The following is a 24,648-nucleotide window of genomic DNA, read 5'->3' on the forward strand; positions in this document are numbered from 1 at the left end:
AAAAAAAATTTGTTTTGAAAAACGCAAAATGTGTTTTATCTAGTTAAACTATTTAGTTTAATACGTTCAACTCTAATCATTAGATAAACTAACTAATTCTCGATTAAAAAATTTTGATGGTCGACATGAATGAACTATACCTTTTTCAGTGCAATAATTGTTGATCATTTTGAAACAAGAACTATACAGTCCGTACAATCAATTTTTTTCTCAGTGTACAAACATTAAGGAAACATAAGCAAGTGTTTAATGTATTTTATGTAAGACGTTATTATTACAATTATAATCTTTTTGAATTTGCATTTTTTTTCCTTGCAGGTTTTAGCGAGCCTACGACTGACAGAGTATGTCTGAGATCGACAGTGGCCAGTACAATAGTGGGTCTCGGCTGTGCCTTTCTCTGCATCATGGCCGGCACGATACTAGCCATGTGCTCGCGAATGCGACGGCAAGCGCGAGAAAAATTACTGTCGGACAGTATAAGCTACATGACGCACAAAGGCCGGATCAACTAGGGTTACATTTCTAGGATGCGGAGGCCTATTTCTTTTCGCTTCGTCCCAATCAGATTGCGATGTATTCGCATCTTTTGCATGGAGCCGCCAAGGAACTGCTCCGCCGGTATAATATAAGAATGCGTCGTTAAGATAGGAAATGGTCGATATAAATGACTGAACTTCGAGCCACTGATAAGTCGACATTGGATAATATATGATGCAACTAAAACGCGGTATATAATAATTAAGTTAATTTTTTTTATGAATCGGAAAAATATTCTGTAAAAAATTTTAGAAGAGTTTATTTTTTATGTACTCTACTCTTCTCTCTATTAACTTCTTAAGGTAAACGTGGGATTGACACAGTGCGAAGTGCCTTACGTATTTTGATAGTCGTCGATAATTCAGACTCCCATGGATATAATAGGTCTCATCGATCCTTTGTGTGCGAATGCTTTTTTTACATAAATAATTATTCGCTGCTATACTCTCGCTTCTCTTACTTAACGAAGTGTTAATCGATACTCATTCGTCAATTGATGTATATGTCGCGAGTGAGGTATCCGTAGCGAGTTATCGCTCATCGATAAATAGAGGTAGAAATCGTCGATATTGCCACGATCTCGGTGCCGAATGTGCGGTCAACGGAAAATAAAGACTTCAACCTTTACCGCGTCGATCGGTAATTTAACAGTTTACTTGCGATCGACATGGTGTCTTTTCTCTTTTTTTTTTATTATTGCTTACTTCGATCTCTCATGCGGCACGTTTAGAGATCAAAACGAATGTAACGTCAGTAACGACGCTTAATTGTCGTTGATAAGATTCAGTATACTTATATGTGTCTTTATCTACGACATTACTCGCCATATTCAGGAACGTAAAAACAGTTTTTCTAGCAATTCGATTATTCAATGAAACGATTAATATGTGAAATAACGAATTAATAGGAAGAATAACTTAACAATGTCAAACGGAGCAGATAAACATTGCTATAATTAAAATATCAATCAAAGTATCACTCACAACAGAAAAATTATATTTTTATAAGAGATAAAAGAAATTTATTTTATTAACATAAATATCTATTTCTAAAGATATTCACATAAATAAAATATGCATAAAGTAAGAAAAAAATACATTCTACTCTGCAATTCTTTTATATATTAAATTAAAATATAATCAAATTATATCGTTGCACGCAATATTGAAAAGTAAAACCATCTCATAAATCTCATAATTCTTAGAAATCAAATAACTTCACATCGTTTTGCGGTTAATCGATGGATATTTATTCTGCAACCAGAAGCATGAGCAAAAATCGAATTATCTATTTAACCTGTAGAGGACGGAAAGTCTATTTTTAGGCTCCACGGAAGTCGCGTATTTTTCGTAGTATAACACTTTAACACATATATGGAAGTTATAAATAAAAATCATAAAAAGTCATGAAAAAACTTGCTCGTCCTCTAAAGGTTAATTGGCGGCCTAATCTCCTCGTTCCTGAATGTTCGTGAATAATGTGTTAAGGTTTTAACTGAATATCAATTATATGACAGGCAAATATGCTTAGGTTTATATACTTATACATACATAGCATCGAAGGTGCGAACCCTATATAATAGGAAGAAAAAGAATGGAATACAAGAAAATTACACGGAATCGCATCGGGTGTACGGCCAGCGAGGATTAAATAATATTTTACGAGACCGCCCCGCCAAAGAGTCGCGTAGCTCAGTTCTCGTCTTAATATTTATTCAGAAATTTGCCGAACCTCGCGCGATTTTTCGCCACTACACGCGTGTGAAATATTAATTTCCCCTCCTGGTTGTTCCCCTCTTTACACGTTTCGTATAATTTAACATTACAGCATCTTTCCTCGTTTCTCATTGCTCCACATTGATTCCAAGCCCCTGTGCCTCTCCCCTCCGTCCTTCGAGCATCAAGCTAAGTATCAGGACTCAACTGCTCGATTAATTATCTGTAAATATAGTGTTGTATCATGACTCATAATATTTATGATTAAGCTCGAGTGTATCAAGGTTTCCAATAAATAATAGAAGAAGATTGCGTTCTGACATGTCTTATCTGACGTACCTCGCATGAATACAATGTTAGCCTTTTACTGTAACGAGAATGACTTATGATATCAACGAATAAGTTAAAAGCGATCTTATCTTAACTAGTGTCTTAAAAAAGTTCAAAGACGTTAATCTGAAATTTTATTTTATTTTTGGTACTTAATCTTAAAATGAGAAGCAACTGTTTTAATCAGAATTCTATTTATATCCTTCCATAAAATTTTTGTTTTACTTTATACTTTAATCTACATATATTTCATGATTTATTTTATTCTATTATCTGATATTATTTTTTAATTTATATGTCATTTTGTTTAATTAGTAAAATTATATATGTAGCCGCATGTAATATATAATAATATGTAATATATGTATCTTCATCTTATTTATGTTTATATTCGTAAATGTATACGCCATTTACTATACATATGTGATCGCTCGCGAAAGAATCTAGAAACCGGCGTGACGAAAGCCGAAGATCTACCTGGCTGATCTTGAATAATTTCAGATGTTTCGGGGTATAATGGTCACGGACCGGAACAAATCGTGTTTCCCAAACAGCGCATTCGTCTTGTGAGACGGATCCAAAAACGTCGGTCAATCGCCGCCTAAATGGGGTGCCCCCCGATGAAAAGTGAAAACTCCGCGCAATATCTCATCCGCAAGACGAACCGTGACCGTCATTTATCGTTTGATCCCTCGATAATGGAAGAGAAACGCGCTAATCGCCAAACGACCGGTTTTTCAATTTATCCGACAAGAGAAGAACATTATTTGAGGGCAGCTTCCGCTTTAATTATTTACAGCATTTATGCAGTGATGGACGTATCTTAACGAGTGAATTAAGAGTGGCACTATATTTGTACTAATTTGAAAACTCTTGGTTGAGAAAAGAAAGGATAACTAACATTTTATATATTAGATGCAATATGAGTAGAAAACAATGTCAATATGCATTCTACAGCAAAATATGAAATAATATATAAATAACATTTTCTCCTTTCGTTACAATGTTTTACTAATTAAAAGATAATGTTATTATAATAAACTTCTATTAGTAAAAATATTGTATTACATAAGATAAAATAATATTTGACAGATTTTTAATAAAAAAAAAAAGCTATTAAAAGTAAAAAATATATAATATACACGCTATTGCAGAGCGATTATCTACTTGTTTTTGAAATCTAATTACCAATGTGTGCATCAACTAAATCTCAATGTCACCAAACTCTTTCCGAAAAAGAGGCGTTACCAGCTATGGACCTTATTGTGCAGCAAAAGGGCAATCAGCCGCAGTAACGAACTGTCTCGCCCGCCTACCATGCGGTAATTAATCAAGCCACAATAAATTAATTGCCGCTCCGGCAAGAATTAATTGCCATCCCGACAATAATTATGGCTAACGCAGAAATAATTATCGTGCACCCCGGCAGAGCGTTGATCCTCGCCCAACGATAATCCGCGCTCGTAATTCGATACGTACGTATATCACGATCGATCGTTCCCTATGCGTGCGCGACCTCTTGCAAAACCAATTTAATTTCAATAAAATGAATTTTCTAAGTGTGAAATCACACTGACAATGAGACAAATTTCGTAATAACATCCAAAATTAGCCTGCAAAAGCAAGGCAAAATATTTCAGTAAACTGTGTTAAAAGATATATTATAAGTTTGCTATTATTGTCGATTCTCTCTAATCATCTAATGCAATAGTCCATCATTGATTATTATTTTGGAGAATTACAGAAATATTACACATGTATTTTGCTATAACATACAAAAATAAATCAGTATTGGTATAAAAAAAAATAATAAAATCATTTCTTTATCAAAAGCTGTCCCGTCGCTATCCATATAAATAACTTCTGAAAACACATAAAACTATGATGTTTTCGTGGATATCCTCCACTTCCTCATTCGTTCGTTCATTCGGAAAAGACGCACAGACATGCGTAAGAACGAGAGGAGAGGAGGAAGGCAAAGAACCGAGTGATAGATAGGACCGCGAGAGAGAGAGAGAGAGAGAGAGAGAGAGAGAGAAGGGGAAGAGGGCGGATATCAAAATGAAATCTCACAGGCTAATAAATACTCGGTTATCGTGGGTAATCGAGTTATCGCGCGATAACCGAGAGGCGGGGTTTCACCGGGTGCGGATCACCAATACACTCGCGATCCGCATGTATATACATACGTGCGGTGCACACGAGGAGCCCGCATACGTATCCGCTCACTTGACATGCCACCGTGTGTATCCATGCCATGCCACGTGTGTAAGTTCGGCACCGCGCACCGCGCGTACATATGTCCAAATAAAGTAGAGGTGTGGAGTGCCGAGATAGCGCCCGGCGGAAGTTACGTTCGGCTACGATCGCGTTCTCTGGCCACACGTCGTACTCAAGTTTCTCGTATTATCTTGAAGCGAGACTCGGTTAAAAGACCGATAAAGCATGACGATGCGGCTGTAAATAGACTCGCGAAAATGAGATAAAACGTTGAATTTTTTTCGCCGGAGATTTAGCCTAACTTTGTGGACTTGATATTGAGAAAAGGCTTATCATTAATCACGAGATATGTTTTTTAGAAGGTCACTTGTGCTAGAAATTTTCATTTTCTGCACCTGCCATATTGTTTTGTGTTAAAATTTCAACTGTTAATTACAGTGATTTATTTTGCAATCGTTCGCTTGCTATTATTAAAGCCTGACAAAAATGTCGTCGACCACGCTTATCCTGCTCTCTCTTTACTCTACAAAAATGTTTTACCTTCGCCGAACAATGCGATTGATTAAATGATATCGTTTCCAATCGAATCGTTTCGCGGCTGTCTGTTTCTCGTTGCAGGCCATAAATAAGATTGTCGGGTAATAAGATTCGCCAGAGGTAAATCCACCGCCAGAGATAAGTCTGATAGATGCACCTCGGTGATTTCCCATCGCGAATATAGCTCGAGTCTTCTCGCGTGATCCCACGAAATTTAGCGCCTGCAGCGTGGAGCATTATTGCGACCCTGCAGGGCAATTTGCAACATCGCGATTATTTAACAGTGTATGACGATTTCGCCGGGCGGATTCCCCGCCGAAGAGAGGTTTCCTAATAATGAGCAACGTGCATCCCGCGAATCTGATAAAGACTCCATTGTGGATTATTCCGCCGTAATTTATCTTTGTATGCAGTCCTGGGCGACGCACGGCGCGGCGCGGGCAATGATGTTCATTATTGCGATGTGGCGCAACTCCGTGTATCTGCCTTATCAAACGACGGGCAATTTGTCCATCGTGGTTCTATCTAAATGTCCAATTAATAATAATTTAATTACATTACGGCCGTTCCCCTCCAACTCGACTGTCAGGCGAGTCGGATTAATGATTTGTAAGATTTAATTCTCCATAATCTATGTGCGAAGGGGAACTAATTAAGGAAGAATTCTATCTATAGATCTCAACGAAGTTCGCCTCAATTAATTGCGTAAGCGGCAAGTCTCTCGTGACTTGGCCGTTTTTTTTTTATAAGCTCAATCGCGTCGTATCGCAGATAACGTGTTTAGACAGGAAAATAGTTCCTTGCTGAAATGACAAGTGTACTGACAGATCATCATTATTAAAAAGAAAAATAGACGTTACAGGCTATAATATGGGGACAAAAAGGAACAGCTTGAAACAAAACACGCGATAGAATAGTGTCCTTCCCTGATTCTTACGACAGGCCGCTATCAGGGCCAAATTGGCGCCTTCTTTGCCATGCTAATGCTGCCGGGTAGCTTGATACTCGAGAAATCGATACGTACGCACAGTAACAGGGACGCAGCCTCTTGTTTTAAATAACTCCTCTTTCGTACATACCCTGTATACATTCAAAGAAATGAAATAAAAGCACCAAGATAGATATCAACACATTAATTTTTTTATAAAAATTGCAGAGACAGAAAAGAAAGTTTCCAGCTGAAAAATATCCGCTTAATTTCTTCCGTTAAAGAGATACTCGCGGCGTTACTTGATTCGAAATATTAAGACTTCTGTAATTGCACGAACGGAGTCATAAATCAAAATAAACGAAATATTACGTATATGATGTGCAACGGCAGCGCCGACTTTGTGCATAGCAATTTTGTATGTCACGGAAAAAATTTTAGTTTACCGCATATTACGCGCTTCACACGGATGCGTCATAAATCACGTTAAAAAGAGTTTCCCAGCCTTATTATGCATCACTAACTTCGCACAGAGTAAATTATTGTATCATTAAGTGGATTCGTATCTGTACGGAACGTAAATAACACAGTTGCCACAATTAAAATAAAATCTGGGATTCAGATAAAAATCAGCGGCGTAAAATTAGTCAACTTGGGTGTTAAGGTGTAAATTATGCAAATTGATTCACTCCTATGAAGGATGCGCCCGCGTGTTACGCGGCGTTGAATTGTATCGTTACGATAAAAAAGTGCAATCTAATATAAATAAAAGAGATATAAAAAAATCGCTCTATATATTTGAGAAACATGAAGCGGTTTTAACATCGTTATAAAAACGGGTACCTAACTTAAGATAAAATTTTATATTTCACAATTTTATTTAAACTATAATAAATATATAATAACTATAATAAATATAAATAATAACTATAATAAATATCGAATTGTACAATAATATCAGTAAGATAATCCACGAGAATATTTATATGTAGATACGATTATTAATTTTATATTAACTTTTTGCAACACTGATTTATTCCTATCGTTTAATGAAAGAAGAATTAATCGACTGAATAACCAAAAATATTGTCTTGGAAAATGTCGACGGCGTTTAATTCAGCAGAGCGATGAAAACGGCGGATCAAAGCACGAAACGAAATGTTTTCCGCGAAGACACCGCACCGGCACGGATTCGCGCACACCGGCACCGTAGATCCGCCCCTGGGAAGGATGCATCACCTCGTTCCACGAGAGCGAGCTGCATCCTCTCAACGAATGAGAGTAGCCGCTTACGAATTAGCGGGCGCAGCAAGTCCCGGTTAACTTACAGGGTGTACCTAAGCGAAGGCCTTAGGGATACTAACGAGCGCGTGGACGCTCGTTAAGGCGGGAATGCAGGGTAGCCCGCGTTAACGAAATTTACGAAGCCAGCCGACGGTAACGAGTTCGAGGCTGGAGTACATGCTGCGAGCGAGGATATCGTCCTTAATCCCGCGATCGCGGCTGTTAACCGACGTCTTTTTTCCATCATTACGTACACTGTACGCCCCGACGAAACTACCACGTTCCCGATCCTTTACCCGGCTCGAATACCCCTTTTCGTCAATTTTACCTGAATTACGACGCATTCTCTTCCCCTCGATCTCCGTTCAACGATACGTTTCGACGTCGTCGTACGTACGTTCATTGAAAACTGTAACAGAAAGAATAAAAACATTGTTGCGAAGAATGAATTAAGTAAACGCAAACACAGATACGTATCACGTATTGTACACGCCAGATATATATATATATATAATATTCCAAAACAATGCACAGAAAAATGTATATGTAATCTCGTCTAGAATCTTATTTCAGATTTCAATTATTCAGTAAGGAAAGAAAAGCGAAACGAATACGTCTTGTTTCGTGACAAGAATAAATATAATTTTATTATCGCAAGTAACGCGAACTGTGTAATATAATGGAAATAAATAATCTGATGGCAAGTAATTATAAACGATATAGTCTTGCCTCTCTTTCGCTTCTCGATAAATGTCGGATTTGCATTCAAACGAGGTGTTAATGGGTGCTTTCCAGTTAACGACACAAGTCGACACAAGCGTCACTTTATCTTTGTTGTTTAGTAGATGTTGAAAAAAGACAGAATGACGCTTGTGTCGCTAAATGAAAAACACCCAATGTGTCACTAACAATATGTCATTATGATGGCTTATATAACGGCCAAGTGTACATCGGTTTCTCTGTAGATTTTTATTTGTGCGTGTTGACTTGAGAAGTACGTGCACACATCAAAAACCACAAACAATGGCGGGCCTGAATTAGCAAAATAAAAATGTGTTGGAAGATGAAAAATCTATAAGCGTAGATTAGATCTAGATAAAGAAAAGTAAAAGAGCGTTCTTGAAAACGCGTCTGCAGACAATAATTGGGTTTCATTGATTAACAGAATTTGCTTTAATTGGTTCATCTTCTTCACCGCGCATGCAGATATAAAGTATCAATTTGGCTTAGTTAATTTTAAATATGTTATTCTTAATAGTTAAAAAAGTCAATTCAATAGTTATTCGAAATAAGATGTCCACTGTCTTATTTTACAAATTTTTGCTATAATTAAATGCTTACAATGTTAAGAATACTGAAGAATAAATTGATTATGTGGACGGACGTATAATATTGAGCGCGAAATGGCAGGATTAATCTTCCGGCGTATACAAAATCTGCAGGATCGGAATTTACAAGCTGATAGGTTTTTACCTTCGTTACATCCTTATCCGCATGAAGATCGACTTATAATGAGCTTTAACGATCGCTTCGGGATCATGTTGACGCGCGCCCGAGCTCCTCACTGGCCAAGCGAAAAATGAATACATGATTCACGAGCTGCATGCACGCTACCTTCTCCAAGAGGATAAAATACATCGCGAAGAATCGATAGTCGAGTAATTTCATCGCTACCGATGATTCGCGGCCTTTATCTGCTTTGCATTTCCATGTCACGCGAGAGTTGCTCTCTTAACTTCCCTCATTCAGTTTCTCTTCTCCATAATTATGAGAGGATCTCATTATAGACACATCTAGATCCAAGTCTATGATTTTGCCTGATTTATAGCTTCGATACCATCTAGCGTAAAAATTTATTTCTGGCGAGAATATTTTTATCTCGCATTAAAAAACACATTTGGCAAAAGATAACAAGCGAAAGATAACGTGGAAGGCCATAAATATAAAGAAGGAGGAAACTAATAAAGTCAGAGCAAGTTCAACAGACCTGAAAATGTGTAGAACGTTCATATAACTAAACAAGATAAATGCAACGATATCATCTGTTTTAAGCGTAGTAAAGGCTAAGTGTTAAATCATATATGAGCAGCTAGAGAGGAATCAGAAAGAGCACGCGTAAAGCGTACAAGGCGAAACAGACGGAACGAAGAGAATAACGAGAGAAGCAACTGGCGAAGTAAAGGCAAAACGGTGGGGATGAAAGCAAGAGGGACAGACACACCGACAACAAACGAGTCGACGAGGACAGAATAGCGCGGCGAGCTGTATCACCTATGGGCAGATACAGAACTCAGAAGAAACGCGCTGGGGTAACGCGCCGCGAGCGGCGACGGAATAAAGTCCGCGCGAAAGAGAGGGAGAGACGGCTGCAGCCGCCCCAATAGACCTCTACCACCCAGCGACGCCGGGTGGGGATCGGCCGAGTGAAGAGTGAGATCGACGGAGAAGGATAGCCGCTGGATGTGGCGCGAGGGTAGGGTGACGCCGCTGATCGCGGCAAGAAGTGGGACGTGGTGACTACCTATGAGGCAAACCCGCGAGACGTCGGCACGCTCGAGTGGGGGCGAGTTAGGGCGTTTCGGTGCGGCGTGTTTGCGTGTCAGCCGCCAGATGTCGAGCGATCGAATCCCTCACCCGCGTCCTCGTCCCTTCGGAGTCACCTTCGGAGGCGTAGACGCGTACAGGTCTACACCCAGAAACGCCCATCGCGAGCCCTCCCGCCGCTTCCTCGCCGCAGACGTTCCGCGGCAACCAACTGGACAACCAGGCCCGGTCCGGTTTCACGGCGTCGCACTACGGCTCCGTCAAAACCCGCGTCTACCAGCGCCGCGAAGGACTCCACGTTTTCACCGGCGCGATCCACTTGGAGCGATCCACTGAACTCTGACGTTCCTACCTTCGTCGCAGTCGTTATTTCCGTCCTGATCCGTGGACTAGTTGATACAACGGGGACACATTCGATGCATCGCCGTCGCGTTGAGAACGTCAGTGATCTTTGTATGGCGTTTAAAGAACGTCCAACCGGTTGAGGTTCTAAGAATATGTGAGAGTGCATCGTATTAGACTAGAACAGCGAGGACTTTGAAGGGCTACGTTTTGTGGGCGACGACAGACCGTCACGATTGCGTTCCAGGAATTCCAACTTAGGTTATTTGTACCACAGATGAGCAACAAACTTGTTCGAAGTAACTTATGGTGTAAACATCGCCAGAAAGCCTACGACGAAGAACAAATCGAGGATGAAAGTGAAATGAAACATAAACATTGACTGAAACAGTCCCCATAACTGTCCGTCGGAATGAAACCGAGTGAGACTACGGTTTAGCCGGTGATAGTACTGGTGAAAGGTCGATATAAACGTCAGAAGTGTGAAATTGTGAAGAAAAATTCTCCCAGCAAGAGGATCATCCTGAATTGTTAGGTATGATCTTGTTAATCAACCATGTATGTTAAAAAAAAATCGTGAAACTGGACCAGATAATGACAAATATACAAATATGAAGATGACACCATCCATCAATGCTAGACGGATCACTTCCGTAGGATAGATAATTAAAAATGATGCCTAGAATCAAAAGAGAGTTACGATTAATTTGAAGAAGTTTCGGGGAGAAGAGGGCATCATGAAATCACGGCCTACGAAAGTTCCATTGTGATCGGATCAAGAAGACTAAGTTTGTCACTGTGCGAGGTGGGTGTTTCTTCGGGTAAAGATGTCGAATACTCTTCCGGAGGCACCAATGGGTCTGGACTCATCGGATCCGGATGTCAGGCCGAACCACCTGATCTCGCGGTTGGATCAGGATCCGGAGGATGCAGAGAAACGGGATCAGACGCGGGGGATGGAGTGCAACAACGCGGAGAGCGATTGCGAGAGCGACACGAGCGAGGTGTTGAGCGTTGGCAGCGAACCGACGCCAACTAGCGTAGTCGGAGTGCGCGTGTGCGGCTCCATGAGGTACGACCAGGAGTCCGCGAGTAGCCGGGGCGAGTTCCGAGACGAGGAAAACACGCGAACGTCGGCGACGCCATCGCCGTCCAGCTCCACCAGCTGCAACGATTTGTATTATCAGCGTACGTCCAGTAATCACGTACCGGCACCGAGTCCGCCCGGTTACAGTCAACCACCGTCATCTCCTACGGCGTCTTCCGTCAGATCTCCGGCTTCCTCGTCGGCTACCGCCTCGTCCCCCGGTCGGCCAGAAGCTATACAAGAGGCTATCGTACCTAGATACCAATCCAGTCATCAACAACACCTCCTTACCCGATACTCCTCTAGGGAACCTGATATTTCCGACTATCCGGCGCGAGTTCAGCACGGCCTGGGCCACGAAATCGTTTATCCCACCGTGGAAAGGTTACATCGTACACCAATAAGCGTTCCTCTGGTAACGAGACTCTCGTTGTCACCGCCGTCGGCCATGACGGTCACCGGACTCCAAGCGACGACGCCCGTTCTGCATCCCGCCGCTTGCCGAGACCTGCGGGAGACTACCTCGTTGATACCGCATCACAGTCAGCATCTGCATCACGCGAACGCCCACACGCATCTGCATCAGGGCTCGCAGGTGCAGCACGTACCGGCGAATTCGGTGCACCAACATCGGCTCTCGGTCAGCAAACTCCTGCAACGGGATTCCGGGAGCCCGGCTTCGCCCGGCGCCAGGGAAGAGAACGGACGCACCCTGCCCGCCGCGAACGGCGTGCAAAACAGCATTGGCACCAGTAACAACGGCAATCATCACAACAACAATAACAATAACAACAACAACAACCTGCAGCATCAGGCGGGCCTAAAGTTCAGCATAGATAATATTCTGAAGGCGGACTTTGGCAGGAGGATCACGGATCCTATCTCCCTGAAGAAGTCCCGGCCTAAGAAAGTGTCGTCGAGGCCGATCGATCTGACGAAGGATTTTCTAGAGTCGTCCTCCGACGCTTCCGAGAGGAGCAGCTCAGAGACGACGACAACCAACGCCTCCCCCACCGGTGTTTCGGCTGGGAACCCGACGTCCAACTCGACTGGAACAACCGGGACCGATCCTGGGAAGATGATGTGGCCAGCGTGGGTCTACTGCACCAGATACTCGGACAGGCCTTCCTCGGGTAAGTTATCAATATTATTTGAGCAAAATTCGTGTACTGAGTTATGCAAATTTTTTGTTTTCGCTTCATGTAGCCTCATGTCATTTTATTTTATGAATCATTCGAGAATGTTATTTATTGACATGTGTTATAATCAATGATATCTTTGGCAATCGCCTATGTAATGCGTCACGACGACGAAGCTTCGATTTGTCACAACAGAGACGATGATTTACATCGTCGTTGAAATATGACAGACAATCCGCATGTTACGATCTCATTAAAATTCCGGGTATTTTATACAGTCTTTCGTATGGAAGCGTAACGGTAAATATATGCCGCATAATAATATGATTGATCAAAATTTACAGCCATATTGTTTGTCTAGCGCAGAAGTTCGCGGTTTCGCGTAGTTAAGATTCGAAGAAGTTTATTGCGGAATAATGTTTTCAAATGGCGAAACAGGTTTTACGCATTCATTGTTCGAGTGGGATTGCCCAATCCGCGTGGCTAGACTCTCTCATTAGGAGTATATAACGGCTGTAAATGCCGAATGTAAAAATTTTCTTAGTCAGAGAAGAAATATTTAACACCGAAGAAAATGCTTCTCGCCATTGTGCGAGAAAGCGTTTGTAAAACGGCTGCAATTTACTATACTATCACGATTGACGTGTAATACATTGTTTATTCGTAAAACCGGCTGCCACGTTTTTCAAATAATAATTAATTAGGGAAACGTGTAGCATACACACACATTAATTACGATTTGCCTTGATAGGCGAAATTGGTGCAACTGTATAAATATATAAACGCGTTTGGAAGTGCGGAAAAATAATCTCGCAATTCATAATAACAAAACAGTTCCTCAATGTCATATGGAACCTATCCTTGTAATATAGCAAATAATTTAAGATCTTATCAGTAATTTAAGCAACATATATTAGCGCATATTTTATCGGCAAAAATATGATTTATCGTCGGAGGATATTAAAAGTACACAATCGTACAACACGTGGACGATTCAACTATGTGTAAAACTTATTTTTAACGAACCGCTATGTATCACGGCACCTTACGCTATTGATCGGACAGTTAATTATCATCTGCTTTTCGAAAGAAGTATGTCGGTATTATTACCGCTTTTTTGCAGCATCGCGCAGATAGATGGTCCTTTCAAGTGACACAGGAAAACGTGTAATTACTTTACTTCCCGGCCGAGTGCCAGCTTGATGAATGATAGAGAACGTTTCTTCGTGTCATTCATATCTGATATACGCTTATTGTCAGGAAACAATAGTTAAGCAGTCGGAGAAATAGCCGCTCTCTGCCTCATAAATCAAGCGTAGCCATTTCTCACCTGGTACTCGAGTAACAATTTTCTAGACGGATCCAAGACTCGACGTTGTTGCGCAAAAATTCGATCGATAAATTTATATAATTGATAAATACATTTATCTTCGCGTTGCGCTTTACATATATTTTATATTATTATATACGACTGCACTTCATACCCTCATATTACACCCGATAGCACGATTTGTACTTCAGAATTATAAATTGTTGCAACACACTCTCACGTGCATCTATGAATTATCGGGCTATTAACATTTCGCGATAATACGTATTTCCGTATCTCGTCGGTCAAATATTTCGCTCTGCGCGATAACATCTTTTTAAAGTGAAAACTGCTCATTGCATTACGGCATTTTATCAAACGCGCGAACTTTATAATCGTAATGTATCGCCGTCAGGGCTGTTCATTACACCAAACACCGTGACGAATAGATAAATACTCTTGCCAGGAGAGATATTATTGGATCACCTTTTCCTATTATGTCTTTACAACGCGTAATTCCGCGACGGGTAGATAAGAAGCGAGTTGTTAAAACGACTGCTATAAAATCTAATTACCGTAATTGCGCGTGCTACTCTCGTGCGGCGAGTTCATTGATATCATGGTCGACGTATCCACGAGTTATTCTTTTCGCGCGTTCGCGTGCATTAATATCCGGTGAATAAGCGCGATACGGTCGCGACAAGGCTGGCAATTTCTAAATGCGTATCCGCATTGACGGAGAGTCCAGAATAAAAGGGGCAAACGAATCTAATCGGTGACGTATGCTGATCACACGCACCGGGACTTTTACACCCGCGATAATTAGACACGAAACAAAATTCCTGACTCGTTATCAGCTATTTATCGACGTCTATAAATACTATACGCAATAAAGGATCTTAAGCACTACAGTATAAATGTATTTTATAATGGATAAATGTCATATAAGAAATTGGACTCTTTTTAGAAGAATTTTCTCAAAACTCTAAAATATTTCAGGTCATATTAATAAAATAACATTAATCACTTTGTATACCTTATAAAAATTAAATGATTTATAAAAGTTAGTAATCGAATTACTAACTCATGTTCTTTGCTGCTCATATAAGACGATAACAGTTGCTTATTGATCACAGATAATTGATTACAGATCACTTTATTTAATGAAACTTCATCAACAGCTGTCGCGCGAAGTCTGCAACCTAGATAAGAAAAAAATAATAAGATTAACATCGGCCGTTACGAGTGCGCGTTACCATTCTAGAGCAAATTGCATTTCGTAATCGTAACGTGGGAAAGTTCATGACGACGATCGATCAAGCGGCGCGTTTGTGCTTATCGCCTGTCCCGCTGATGCGGAAAGGGAACGAGGTCCGCGTCGATAAGACCGCGCAGAATATTGCATAATTAAGTAATCCATAACAGTTGCCGAATAGTCGTCGCGATCTTCCGATCGGACCGAATCGGACGCGGACCGATACGTCTGTGGACCGGCGCTCTCAGGCAACAAGCGCGACCGCGAGGTGCAATAAAGCCGGCGGTATCGCGCGCTAAAATCCATTTACGGAAAGTTATGGCTAATTAGTTGCCTCGACCTCGGATACGCGCGCACGGACGCGAGTTCCCGTTAACGAGGCTCAAACTGGTGCCGCGGGGCACCGTCGGAAAAGGACAGCACAGCTGTCCCGCGTACTAGTCGCGGGCTCCGCGTATCACGCGGTTGAGAATTTGAAAAATTCGCAGGCTGAACGCTTTATTGGCGATACCCAATGGGTATTGTCACGCACGAACGCATTAAACTCGTTGCGGTTCGCGGCGGGGAGAACGCGTGTTGCAACGCGTGTCCTAAACGGGAATGAAACAGCGATCGACGAATCGTTCGCGTGATTAACGTGGCCGTCAATTTGGTAGGATCTCGCTGCATCACGCGAAATCTAAAACACTGTCGAATTGTTCCGCGCGAAAGGTGGTTGCGTTATATTTGCGTTTAAGAAACAATCCCCCGTTCTGTCCCGAAGAAAGGAACGAGAACGATCCGGTACTTGTTCGTCATTATTAGTCGGCGAATGGGATCGGCACGTTGCATAATTAAAGGAACGATCGGCAATCAGTAAAAAGCAACGTGCGTTATATGGCGATACATCAAGCCTTAACGAAATGTTCGCGGTGAGATAAAGAGAGGGATTAATTCGCGGACCTGGTTCCCGTGGCTCCACTCGGTTTCTCTCTTTTTCTTTCTCTCTCTTTCTCTTTCGTCTCTCTCTTTCTCTCTCGTTTCCTCGTATACTCGATCGATTGGACGGGAGAACCGATATACGTACATACATACAATTGGCATACGTGTGTAACCGAGCGCGCTGGCTCCGTATCGGGCGGTCTCGCGGGATCCATCGATCTTATTAGGGTTAAATCGAAGGTGCTTCTCGTTCTCCACGGCTGGACACGATAACAAACCCACACGGCTGGAGGAGCCGTGTACAGCAGCCACGTACAGCGGCCCCGGAGGCGGTTACAAAACCTATGAATGGCTTCCGTTCGCGCTCCAGATATCGTAACGTGAATTTTCAGATAAGACAAGCGTCTCGTTGCATTTCAGCTTGGAAGAAACGGCGCTGCTAGTTGTTCGTACTTCTCTCGAGTCTTAGATTGCGATGCTCTCGACACGAGGACAAGTTGAAGATCTGCATATTACATTCGAAGAAAGGAAATAGATTCGAAAGATTAATCTGAAAATGCCTGCGTATACGTGCGATTACAAAGCGGAAGAAATGTATCTTTATCGCTGAGGTAGAGCTGAGGTACGGAAGAGCTGCTGCGGTCGTGATGCCGGGACACTATCATTATATCTACATTGAGATAATTGTCTGTCAATTCCGCGTCTGTTAATTACGTAACAACCACAGGGCAGCTTCCGTTTCACCGGGCAGAAGCGACAGCAGCGAAAAAACGATGTCCCGAAGGCATAAAATGAGAACGAGTGTTACGTTCGTTTGAGAATGTTGCATCATCCGAATGAAATCCTACCTAACAATATATTAATGACTTCGATATTATCATTCTTATCCGATATTATCATCCGCGGTCTATCGCGCGGATCAAATTTTTTCTTGGCCACGCACATATAGAAAATTGAATCTTACAATTAGTTGGAAAAAAGCGTCAAAGAATCATAGGAGACGGCGTATTTGAAGGCATCATTTAACGCACGATGCTACAGAGGTTGTTCAAAATTCTGTCGAGACAAGTGCAAAGCTGTTAATGTGCGCGATGAGTATGTACCGGTGCGAAATAATTAATAGCTTTTGAGACTTTGTGCATTGATTGGAGCCAAGTAGGCAATTAAAGTACGCGACTGCAGAGCAGCTTCGAGGAAAACATCGACCATAATTAGACATCACGATGGAAAGAAGATACAATTATCATTGCAAAAAAGATAAATTATCATCATGCTGAAAAAAAATTAAAATTGGTTCTCAATAATAAAAAGCTTAATACAGCCCGAATAATTTTACATCACTTTAACATGAAAAGATCATATCGCACGACCTAAAACTGTCAATCCGTCTTGTTTCAAACTTACAGCTCTTTTGATATGTTCTCTCTTCTTAGATTAACGTCTCACGTTTAATATTTGCATGTTGTTTTCTGACATTCGCGTGTCATCGACTCGCGTTACATGTTGTCACCGTAGAATTAATTAATAGCTAAGTAAATATTAGTCAGCCATCCCGAGATGTCGTTACGCCGCGGAGTCTTCTCGACCGCGCAAGTTGCTGCATCGCGATTAGCAGACCGCGTAGACGGCGGATAACACACCACAGGGGATCCATTTGCTGTGTGTGTTGCGTGGTCCCGGTATGTGCCTCTCTTTACCATTCTAATATCCGCTGACTTATGGTCGTAACTTGGCACGAAGCGAGGCTTTTACAGAGTCGGCGACGAGATAAGCGCATTATTCCGTACGTCTGTGTCTCATTGTTCTCGTTCGCTGATCAGAGATCAGGTATGATCCTCCTCCGATATGAAATGCGAAAAATGCTTGCGAATTCAACGAGCCGTCTTGAAAGGCGATAAAAAACTTGCTCTAAATGTATAAGTGAGCCAATTGTGATAAAAGACGATTGTAATGTTTACGTTCGTTCGAACTCCCCCATAAGTACTGTCTTCACTTTTGCTTGTACATACATATATATTGATAGGGCATTTCATACGGTTTAAAATGGCATGTAAATGTCTAATATCTCGTTAACGTGAAAATTTGCGAAACCGCTGCCACGATTGAAATGATTCACGGTAGCTGTAACGAGACGCGAGTTATAGGTAACCTTTCACGGATTTCAAGGCATTTGATCAGCCATCGATCTTCTGGATAATATATTAGCAGTTAATAAGTAATTAAAAGCCGATGTCGATGGGAGAATGATGAGCGTGCGATATTGCGCGACGCGATAACGGTGCCAGCTAAATATATTATCTGAAATGCTAGTGGAACGAGCACAAAGAGACGTTGCGAGTGGCGTCTTCAATTAGAAATTGTTTACGCCAGGTGGATAGTGTGCGGCCTATCGCTATATCGGGATAATCTCTGGCGGTTAATAAACGGCAGAAAGAAACGTATATACCGAGCCCGCTAATGAGCCTCGGGATTGACAGACAGGCAATCCGTAGGTGTAATGCGAGGCACACGCGGCCGATTACGCGTTTAGAAATTGAGTTCGCCGCTAATCGATATCTAGGAAGGCATAAAGAATCTATCAGTGAAAGGAAATTGCAGCTCGGATCGGCAAAACGCGCACTCATCACAATCCATTCTAGCATTAACAGAATGACAGATCCGCATTATCGTAGGATTATATTCCTTTAATATTTTTTGTTAAAAATGTGACATTCAATTTTAACTTATAATTATACATCTATACGGATTAATTATTTATACAAATGCTAATTTAGAAGATTAATTTAAACATCTGTTTACTTAATTTAAGATTTTGCGAAAAACATTTCATTTTAGTTTACATATTTCAACCTATGTGTTGGACACCGATTAATCTTTTTTTACATTCTAATCCGGCCTCTTAATCAATGTGTCGAATAATATACATTTTTAACGGCGTTTAACGTATCGGTCAATTTATGTATTTTTGTCGCAAAATTTTGTTGATAGCCGTCGGAATTAGAAACGGATTACTTTGTCGAAGAACGGACGGACAATTCTTTTTTATCTATCTCGTCTATTTCGATGTTGTCTTATCGGTCACATCCGCAAGATTTACACGCGTAGCAATAAGACCATCACGCGGGCGTAGGTGTCTAGCGGGAGGAAGCTGTTTGTTGTACGCCTTTATAGACGGAAATTACCCTGCGCCTGACACACCAATCACGAATTCTTATAACCGTTTTACACGCGTAGAACTCCCGATCACTGCGTTACACGTGCAGTAAATTCGTGAAAGCTCTATTTGGGAATGGCTTGTTCGGAGAATCGTGTTCAATGATCGCCGTAGCTTACAACCACAGAATTACGTCGCGGAACAAAATTGATCTCGTACATTGATCTCGCCGTACAACGGACGCCATCGGATTCCATATTTGTTAATCCTAAGAACATGTAAGAGGAATATAAAATAATTTTATATTCCTTATATCGCAAAATGTGATTTGCCGCATTAATATTGTATGTTCACTACAAAACCCTCAAAGCGGAAACTGCAAATGACAAAATAAATCTCCGCTTGTTACTAAATTTTTCGAATCGTGGTTTTGAAGACGGTAGTGTGTTTCCTTGCTTCGGTAGAACGCGCTTGGTTGATTGTGCCTTCTGGAGGACATCAATCACCTCCCCGGTCTCGTACGAACACATCGAAGTGGTCGTGAATGCGCGCCGGAATAACGGACGCGCTTTAAATGGCCGTTGTCGCCAACAACGGCGCGCGGTACAAATTCACGCTTAACATTCGACAATGGTATGTGGACATGACGACGTCGATTGACCCGAATAAATGTTATTAACTCAAGAAGCTAGTTCGCTTTCTAAAACGTTTTCAAAAGTCCGGATCGGACCTATTCGCGTTTGTATCTAGCGCTTAGGTTAAACCTTTGTGGAAACGGCTTTTCGTAGCCGTGTTCGAACGAAACACGTCAAGCTCTTCATGGCGAATAATTCACGAGAGGAGAAAGTGCTTAGACCACGAAAGTGGACCTGTCGTCGCTCCAAGACTACGACATAATGATCGCGTCTTTACGTCCCTGCCTTGTAACTGGGCGCAGCTAATTCAGCTCGCAGTCACGTAAGTCACCGAATATGTCACAACGACGTACATTATAATACGCTTACATCGGACGGCAGTGGTTTTACACGTATCGGACATGCTCTCTCATTTGCGCTCATTGTATAAAATGAAAATCGTCCATTTAGCCGCGTGTCTACCAGCATTAAGTTACTATATTAGGAGCCGCGAGAAACTTGATCAATCCTGCAACTAGTCGCAATACTCGATACATATATTATCCGCACGAATACGCAAGAGATCTATTTTTTTCATCTTTTTTGCTAAATTATTATTAGACATGTAATAATACACAGCACTTTAAAAAATTTTCTTGATTTATTTAAATCTTTTGCATAGCGCTGTGAATAAGGAGGGTCAAACATCGTACTTGGAGCTTCCAGGTATTTTAATTCATCATTTTAACAGTTACTTATAGATATCAATCACAATTATACTTGCTGCCACTCGATATAATGATATAATGTACTAATGACAATACACACAAAGCGCCTACATCCCCGAAATGAGACTAGCGTCGTTTAGCCAAGTCTCTTACATCGAGCATGGGACACGGTTGACCATCCAGAGCATGTCAATCATATTGTGGCCTCTCAGCAGACATGCATGGCTCTGCAACGAGGAAGCGCTCGAGCGCGCAAATGCGAACCGGAAGTGGTCCTGTCGTAGACGAGCAACGAGACACGATGAACGCATCTTCGTCTCTGCCACAAACATATGCGTTCGTCCGTTCGTTCACTCGTTCGTTCACTCTCGCGAGGCTCGGAGTACACATTGTGCGGTACCGTTGCGTTGAAAGCAAGGGTCTTTACACGTGTACGTGGGTGGGCTGCGTCACGGATTCTTCGGGCACGCGGTATTCCTATGGGGCGCCGCGCCCGCGCCGCGGCGACACGTGGCACACCGTCGGTCGTCGGGAGATTCGGTAAATTATTAGCAGCATGCCAGTGGAAAAGCCACGACTCTCTCCCTTTCTTTCTCTCTCTCTCTCCAAGTATCTGTCTACCGCCTCGTTTGCCTTCTTCTTGCGCGTGACGACTGTATTAAGGAAATACACGTCCTGTTGTTGTCGCGCGAAACATTTCGGCGCGAGCTCTAACGTCGCCATTTCGTACGATACTTATAAATTTACAAACAGATAGGTAGATTGCTCGACACTCTGACACACACACTAAACGCCGTCGCGTTGCCTCCGGTGAGAGAGATAATCGGACTTGTTTACGCCCATCTATAATCGGGCGCTAGTATCCTGCGTATCAGTACACGCTAATGTTTTACATAAGTCTAATTATACGAAAGTGTAAAACGTGCGAGCGGGTAAGCCATATCATTCTAAATTGCAAATATAAAGCCCGATTTTTTTCGCTGACGACGTTGAGATGAATGTCTTTTATTTTTCGTAAAGGAACCGTTTTGAATCATAAATATGAAATTAATAGATTCCATTACAAGCCTAGCGTTATGTACGACGAATACATTTTTATCGACAACTTTTGAAAGCGCAAGGTAGCGAAAAGAAAACGATCAGGTATTCCAGACACCGTTCTTAATTATACTTATCATATTAACTGCCATTCGCCTCGAAGATATCTATATTTCGTTCATCGATAATGCGATAAAAAAGACTGCGGTAGTGGTAATGGATGACATCATTACGACGAGGGAGTAGAATATTTATGAAAGGCAGGAGGCAACCGGTCGGACGACTTCGTGGAAGACGAGCGAAGTCAAAAAATGCCGGATCGCGTCTCGCAATCGTACGATGGTCCGGTTCATTTGCGTGCGCCGCGAAGTGTTGCGTGTCTCATTGTTAACGAGATTGAGGAAATTATTAGCAATAGCAGATATAGGATACAAACTCCGTGCGTTTTGGCGCACCAGCGCACGCGAGAGCGGCGTATAATGACAATATCTAGAAAAATACGTGTACTTTATGAGTGTAACGACAGTTTCTTCATTATCAAACGCGAGTGTGGACACAATCGTGCATTACGGCCGAACCGTCAATTATCGCAACCTGCAATAAAAATTCCTGGCTCTTAATGTCTCTCATTCGTACTATTTATTCATGAGCGATATTTACTCGTAGCGTGACCAATTGCTTTTCAACTCTCATTTCAGCTGTATCACATGATACGCGCGTACGTATATTTTGTAAAAGAAAATATAACAGTCCCCTGAGGGCGCGCAACGTAAACTAATGCGTATGACACGCATAATACTTTGCGCGTCGTATACGTTGTTAACCGTAGGACAGACAGGCGGAACTGTGTTTTCCTAGAAAGTGTTAAATTATCCCACAAATCTAAGGAGGCATGTCAACGCGAAGCACAACGCAATTTGTAGCTATACACGTTAATGAGCGTTAGATTCGTTTCACTAACTTTCGCGCGAACTGCTGATTGTAATTTAATTTCTGAGAATTTAATAATTTATTTTTCACAACTCGAAGATCGGATAGTATTTAACAACAGTGATAAAATTTTTCAGCCTTGCTCTTCCGCGAACAGTAGGTGCCCGGCTGCACAGGAAGAAATGGTTAAGTTCGAGTAGCTGGAATTCGAATGACGTCCCGCGGCACGCAGGAACACTTCCTTTCGTCAATTATCACGGGCATACCATCGCGCGAAATTGCGGCGGCGACGCGAAAAACCGCGGCGGCGCAAGAAGCATCATCGCTTGCATCATCGACACTGAGCTATGCGTATTTCACGTGTCGCTGACAGTGCGACAAGATCGGCGCGCACAATGACGGATGACGTACTACCGCGAAACGAAAGGGATGGTAACTTTAATCGAGAGGAAAGTCGTAACCGGTCGGGCAAGTTCGCGGAAGGCGAAACAAAAAGCCGCTGGCAAGATCAAAAATATCCGATCGCGGTGATCACGCGGTGATCGTTAGCTGGTAGTCAGGTGGAAATTTGTTGCTCGGCTATATCACGCGACGATTGTACGTAAGTGTATTGCGCGTATGTAATCGCGTTCGCGCACGCATATCATTCTGTGCGTATATACGCGACGTACGTGCGTATACTCGCTCGAGAAGACACGACGGGCCCACCCACACTACCGGGCCCGAAAAACCGGCCGCTGTTCCTTCCGTACGGCTATAATTTATCCCCGGAGTGACTGACTGGTCGTTAGAGCGAGGGAGAGATAACGCGCGCGGAAGAAGGAGAGACCGTGGACGTATACGTGTGCGTGTTCCGCGTACGCGTATGCGTGTGATCGACCCTACCGTCGCTCGAGCGATTAGGATGGCATCCTCCTGCGTTTCTTTGTGGATCGACGTGGATCTCGCTCGCCGAGGATCTCGCTTACGTCGTTAGCGAGGTATCGTTACGTCATTTTGCTCCAGCTCGCCGACGTCGAGACGTTTTGCACACATGTGTCAGCAGAATGTGTCTTCCTCCGAACTCCGAGCCTCGTAGCGAGCTGAAACTTCTCTTCGCTATCTCGTTTACACACTTATCTCGCAAGAAACAACGATTTCTTCAACGATTATTATCTCCAAGTTAGGTCATACGGGAATTTACATCTCGTCGATTTATAATATGAATTTTATTACCTCTTTGGAATTTAATTATCTTCAGAAAAAAAATAATGTTACTATGAATTATGCGTATACACACGCGATATAAACTTTTTATTATCTTCATGCCATCATGATTGATGATTGGAAAATGATCAAGAGACAGATGACGACTACATATATGCGTAATGTTAATGTGCGGTCCGTTTTCTGGGATTGAAATGTTAATAATATTTCTGACGAGCGTGTTACAATCGCTATTATAAAATGTAACTGAACGTTCCGTGAGCTTGTAAAAGAAACACGTAAGATTTATACCATTGCACTCACGTCGTGAGTTCGTGGCGAAGTGCAGTCAACTTTACGCGCCCTGCGGTACGTTATCTGATTAAAGTTTCTCTTTATGGTTAATTACTTTGTCATACTGTTAAGTACCTTTTAATTCCCGGCTCATTCCCGATGCTTGCCTTTCAATCGGCAAGGCCGTGTTTCAATTATACTTTCCCCGGCGCGCATTGAGATATTAAATGAAATCCATAAATTCATGGACGCGTCTCGATTAATCACGACCGTACCGGCCCGTGGAAGATAATTGCGCTGCAACTGAATACGCGCGGTATATAAACGCACGATTATCCCGCCGATTATCTAATCTAAATTATCTAAACGCATGCATTACCGCGCGAGATACGGGCTTTGCACAATCGCGGAATTCATTATATAGCGCTCGCCCGTCGGAAGTTGCGTGGTTCATGGAGCTTCGCGCGCTTAAGTATAAGTAGAGAGAAATTCGTGCGGTGTTTTTCGGGCAGAGTTAACGACCGTGAGGCTCGTGTGAAAATAGCCAAGTACTC

General features: G+C 42.1%; 2 protein-coding genes across 5 annotated transcripts in view; both read left to right on the forward strand.

Annotated features, from left to right (window-relative positions):
* LOC139808350 (uncharacterized) overlaps window positions 1-2,564 on the forward strand; it is a 63,311-nt gene extending 60,747 nt beyond the window's left edge. Inside the window, exon 11 of the mRNA XM_071770228.1 lies at window positions 319-2,564. Coding sequence (XP_071626329.1) covers window positions 319-515 — 197 coding nt within the window. The 3' untranslated portion in view covers window positions 516-2,564. The remainder of the gene's footprint in view (window positions 1-318) is intronic.
* Window positions 2,565-10,273: 7,709 nt separating this feature from the next.
* Window positions 10,274-24,648, forward strand: part of LOC139807959 (uncharacterized) — a 170,212-nt gene continuing 155,837 nt past the window's right edge. For 3 of the 4 annotated variants that reach the window (XR_011730743.1, XR_011730744.1, XM_071769479.1), the window contains exon 1: window positions 10,274-12,660. Coding sequence is in view for 2 of the 4 variants with exons in the window: in XM_071769479.1 (XP_071625580.1) it covers window positions 11,268-12,660 (1,393 nt within the window). In the remaining 2 variants the exon portion in view is untranslated. The remainder of the gene's footprint in view (window positions 12,661-24,648) is intronic. The other variant, XM_071769478.1, reaches the window with a different exon arrangement.

The sequence above is a fragment of the Temnothorax longispinosus genome, chromosome 2 (assembly GCF_030848805.1).
Source record: "Temnothorax longispinosus isolate EJ_2023e chromosome 2, Tlon_JGU_v1, whole genome shotgun sequence".
Taxonomy (NCBI): domain Eukaryota; kingdom Metazoa; phylum Arthropoda; class Insecta; order Hymenoptera; family Formicidae; genus Temnothorax; species Temnothorax longispinosus.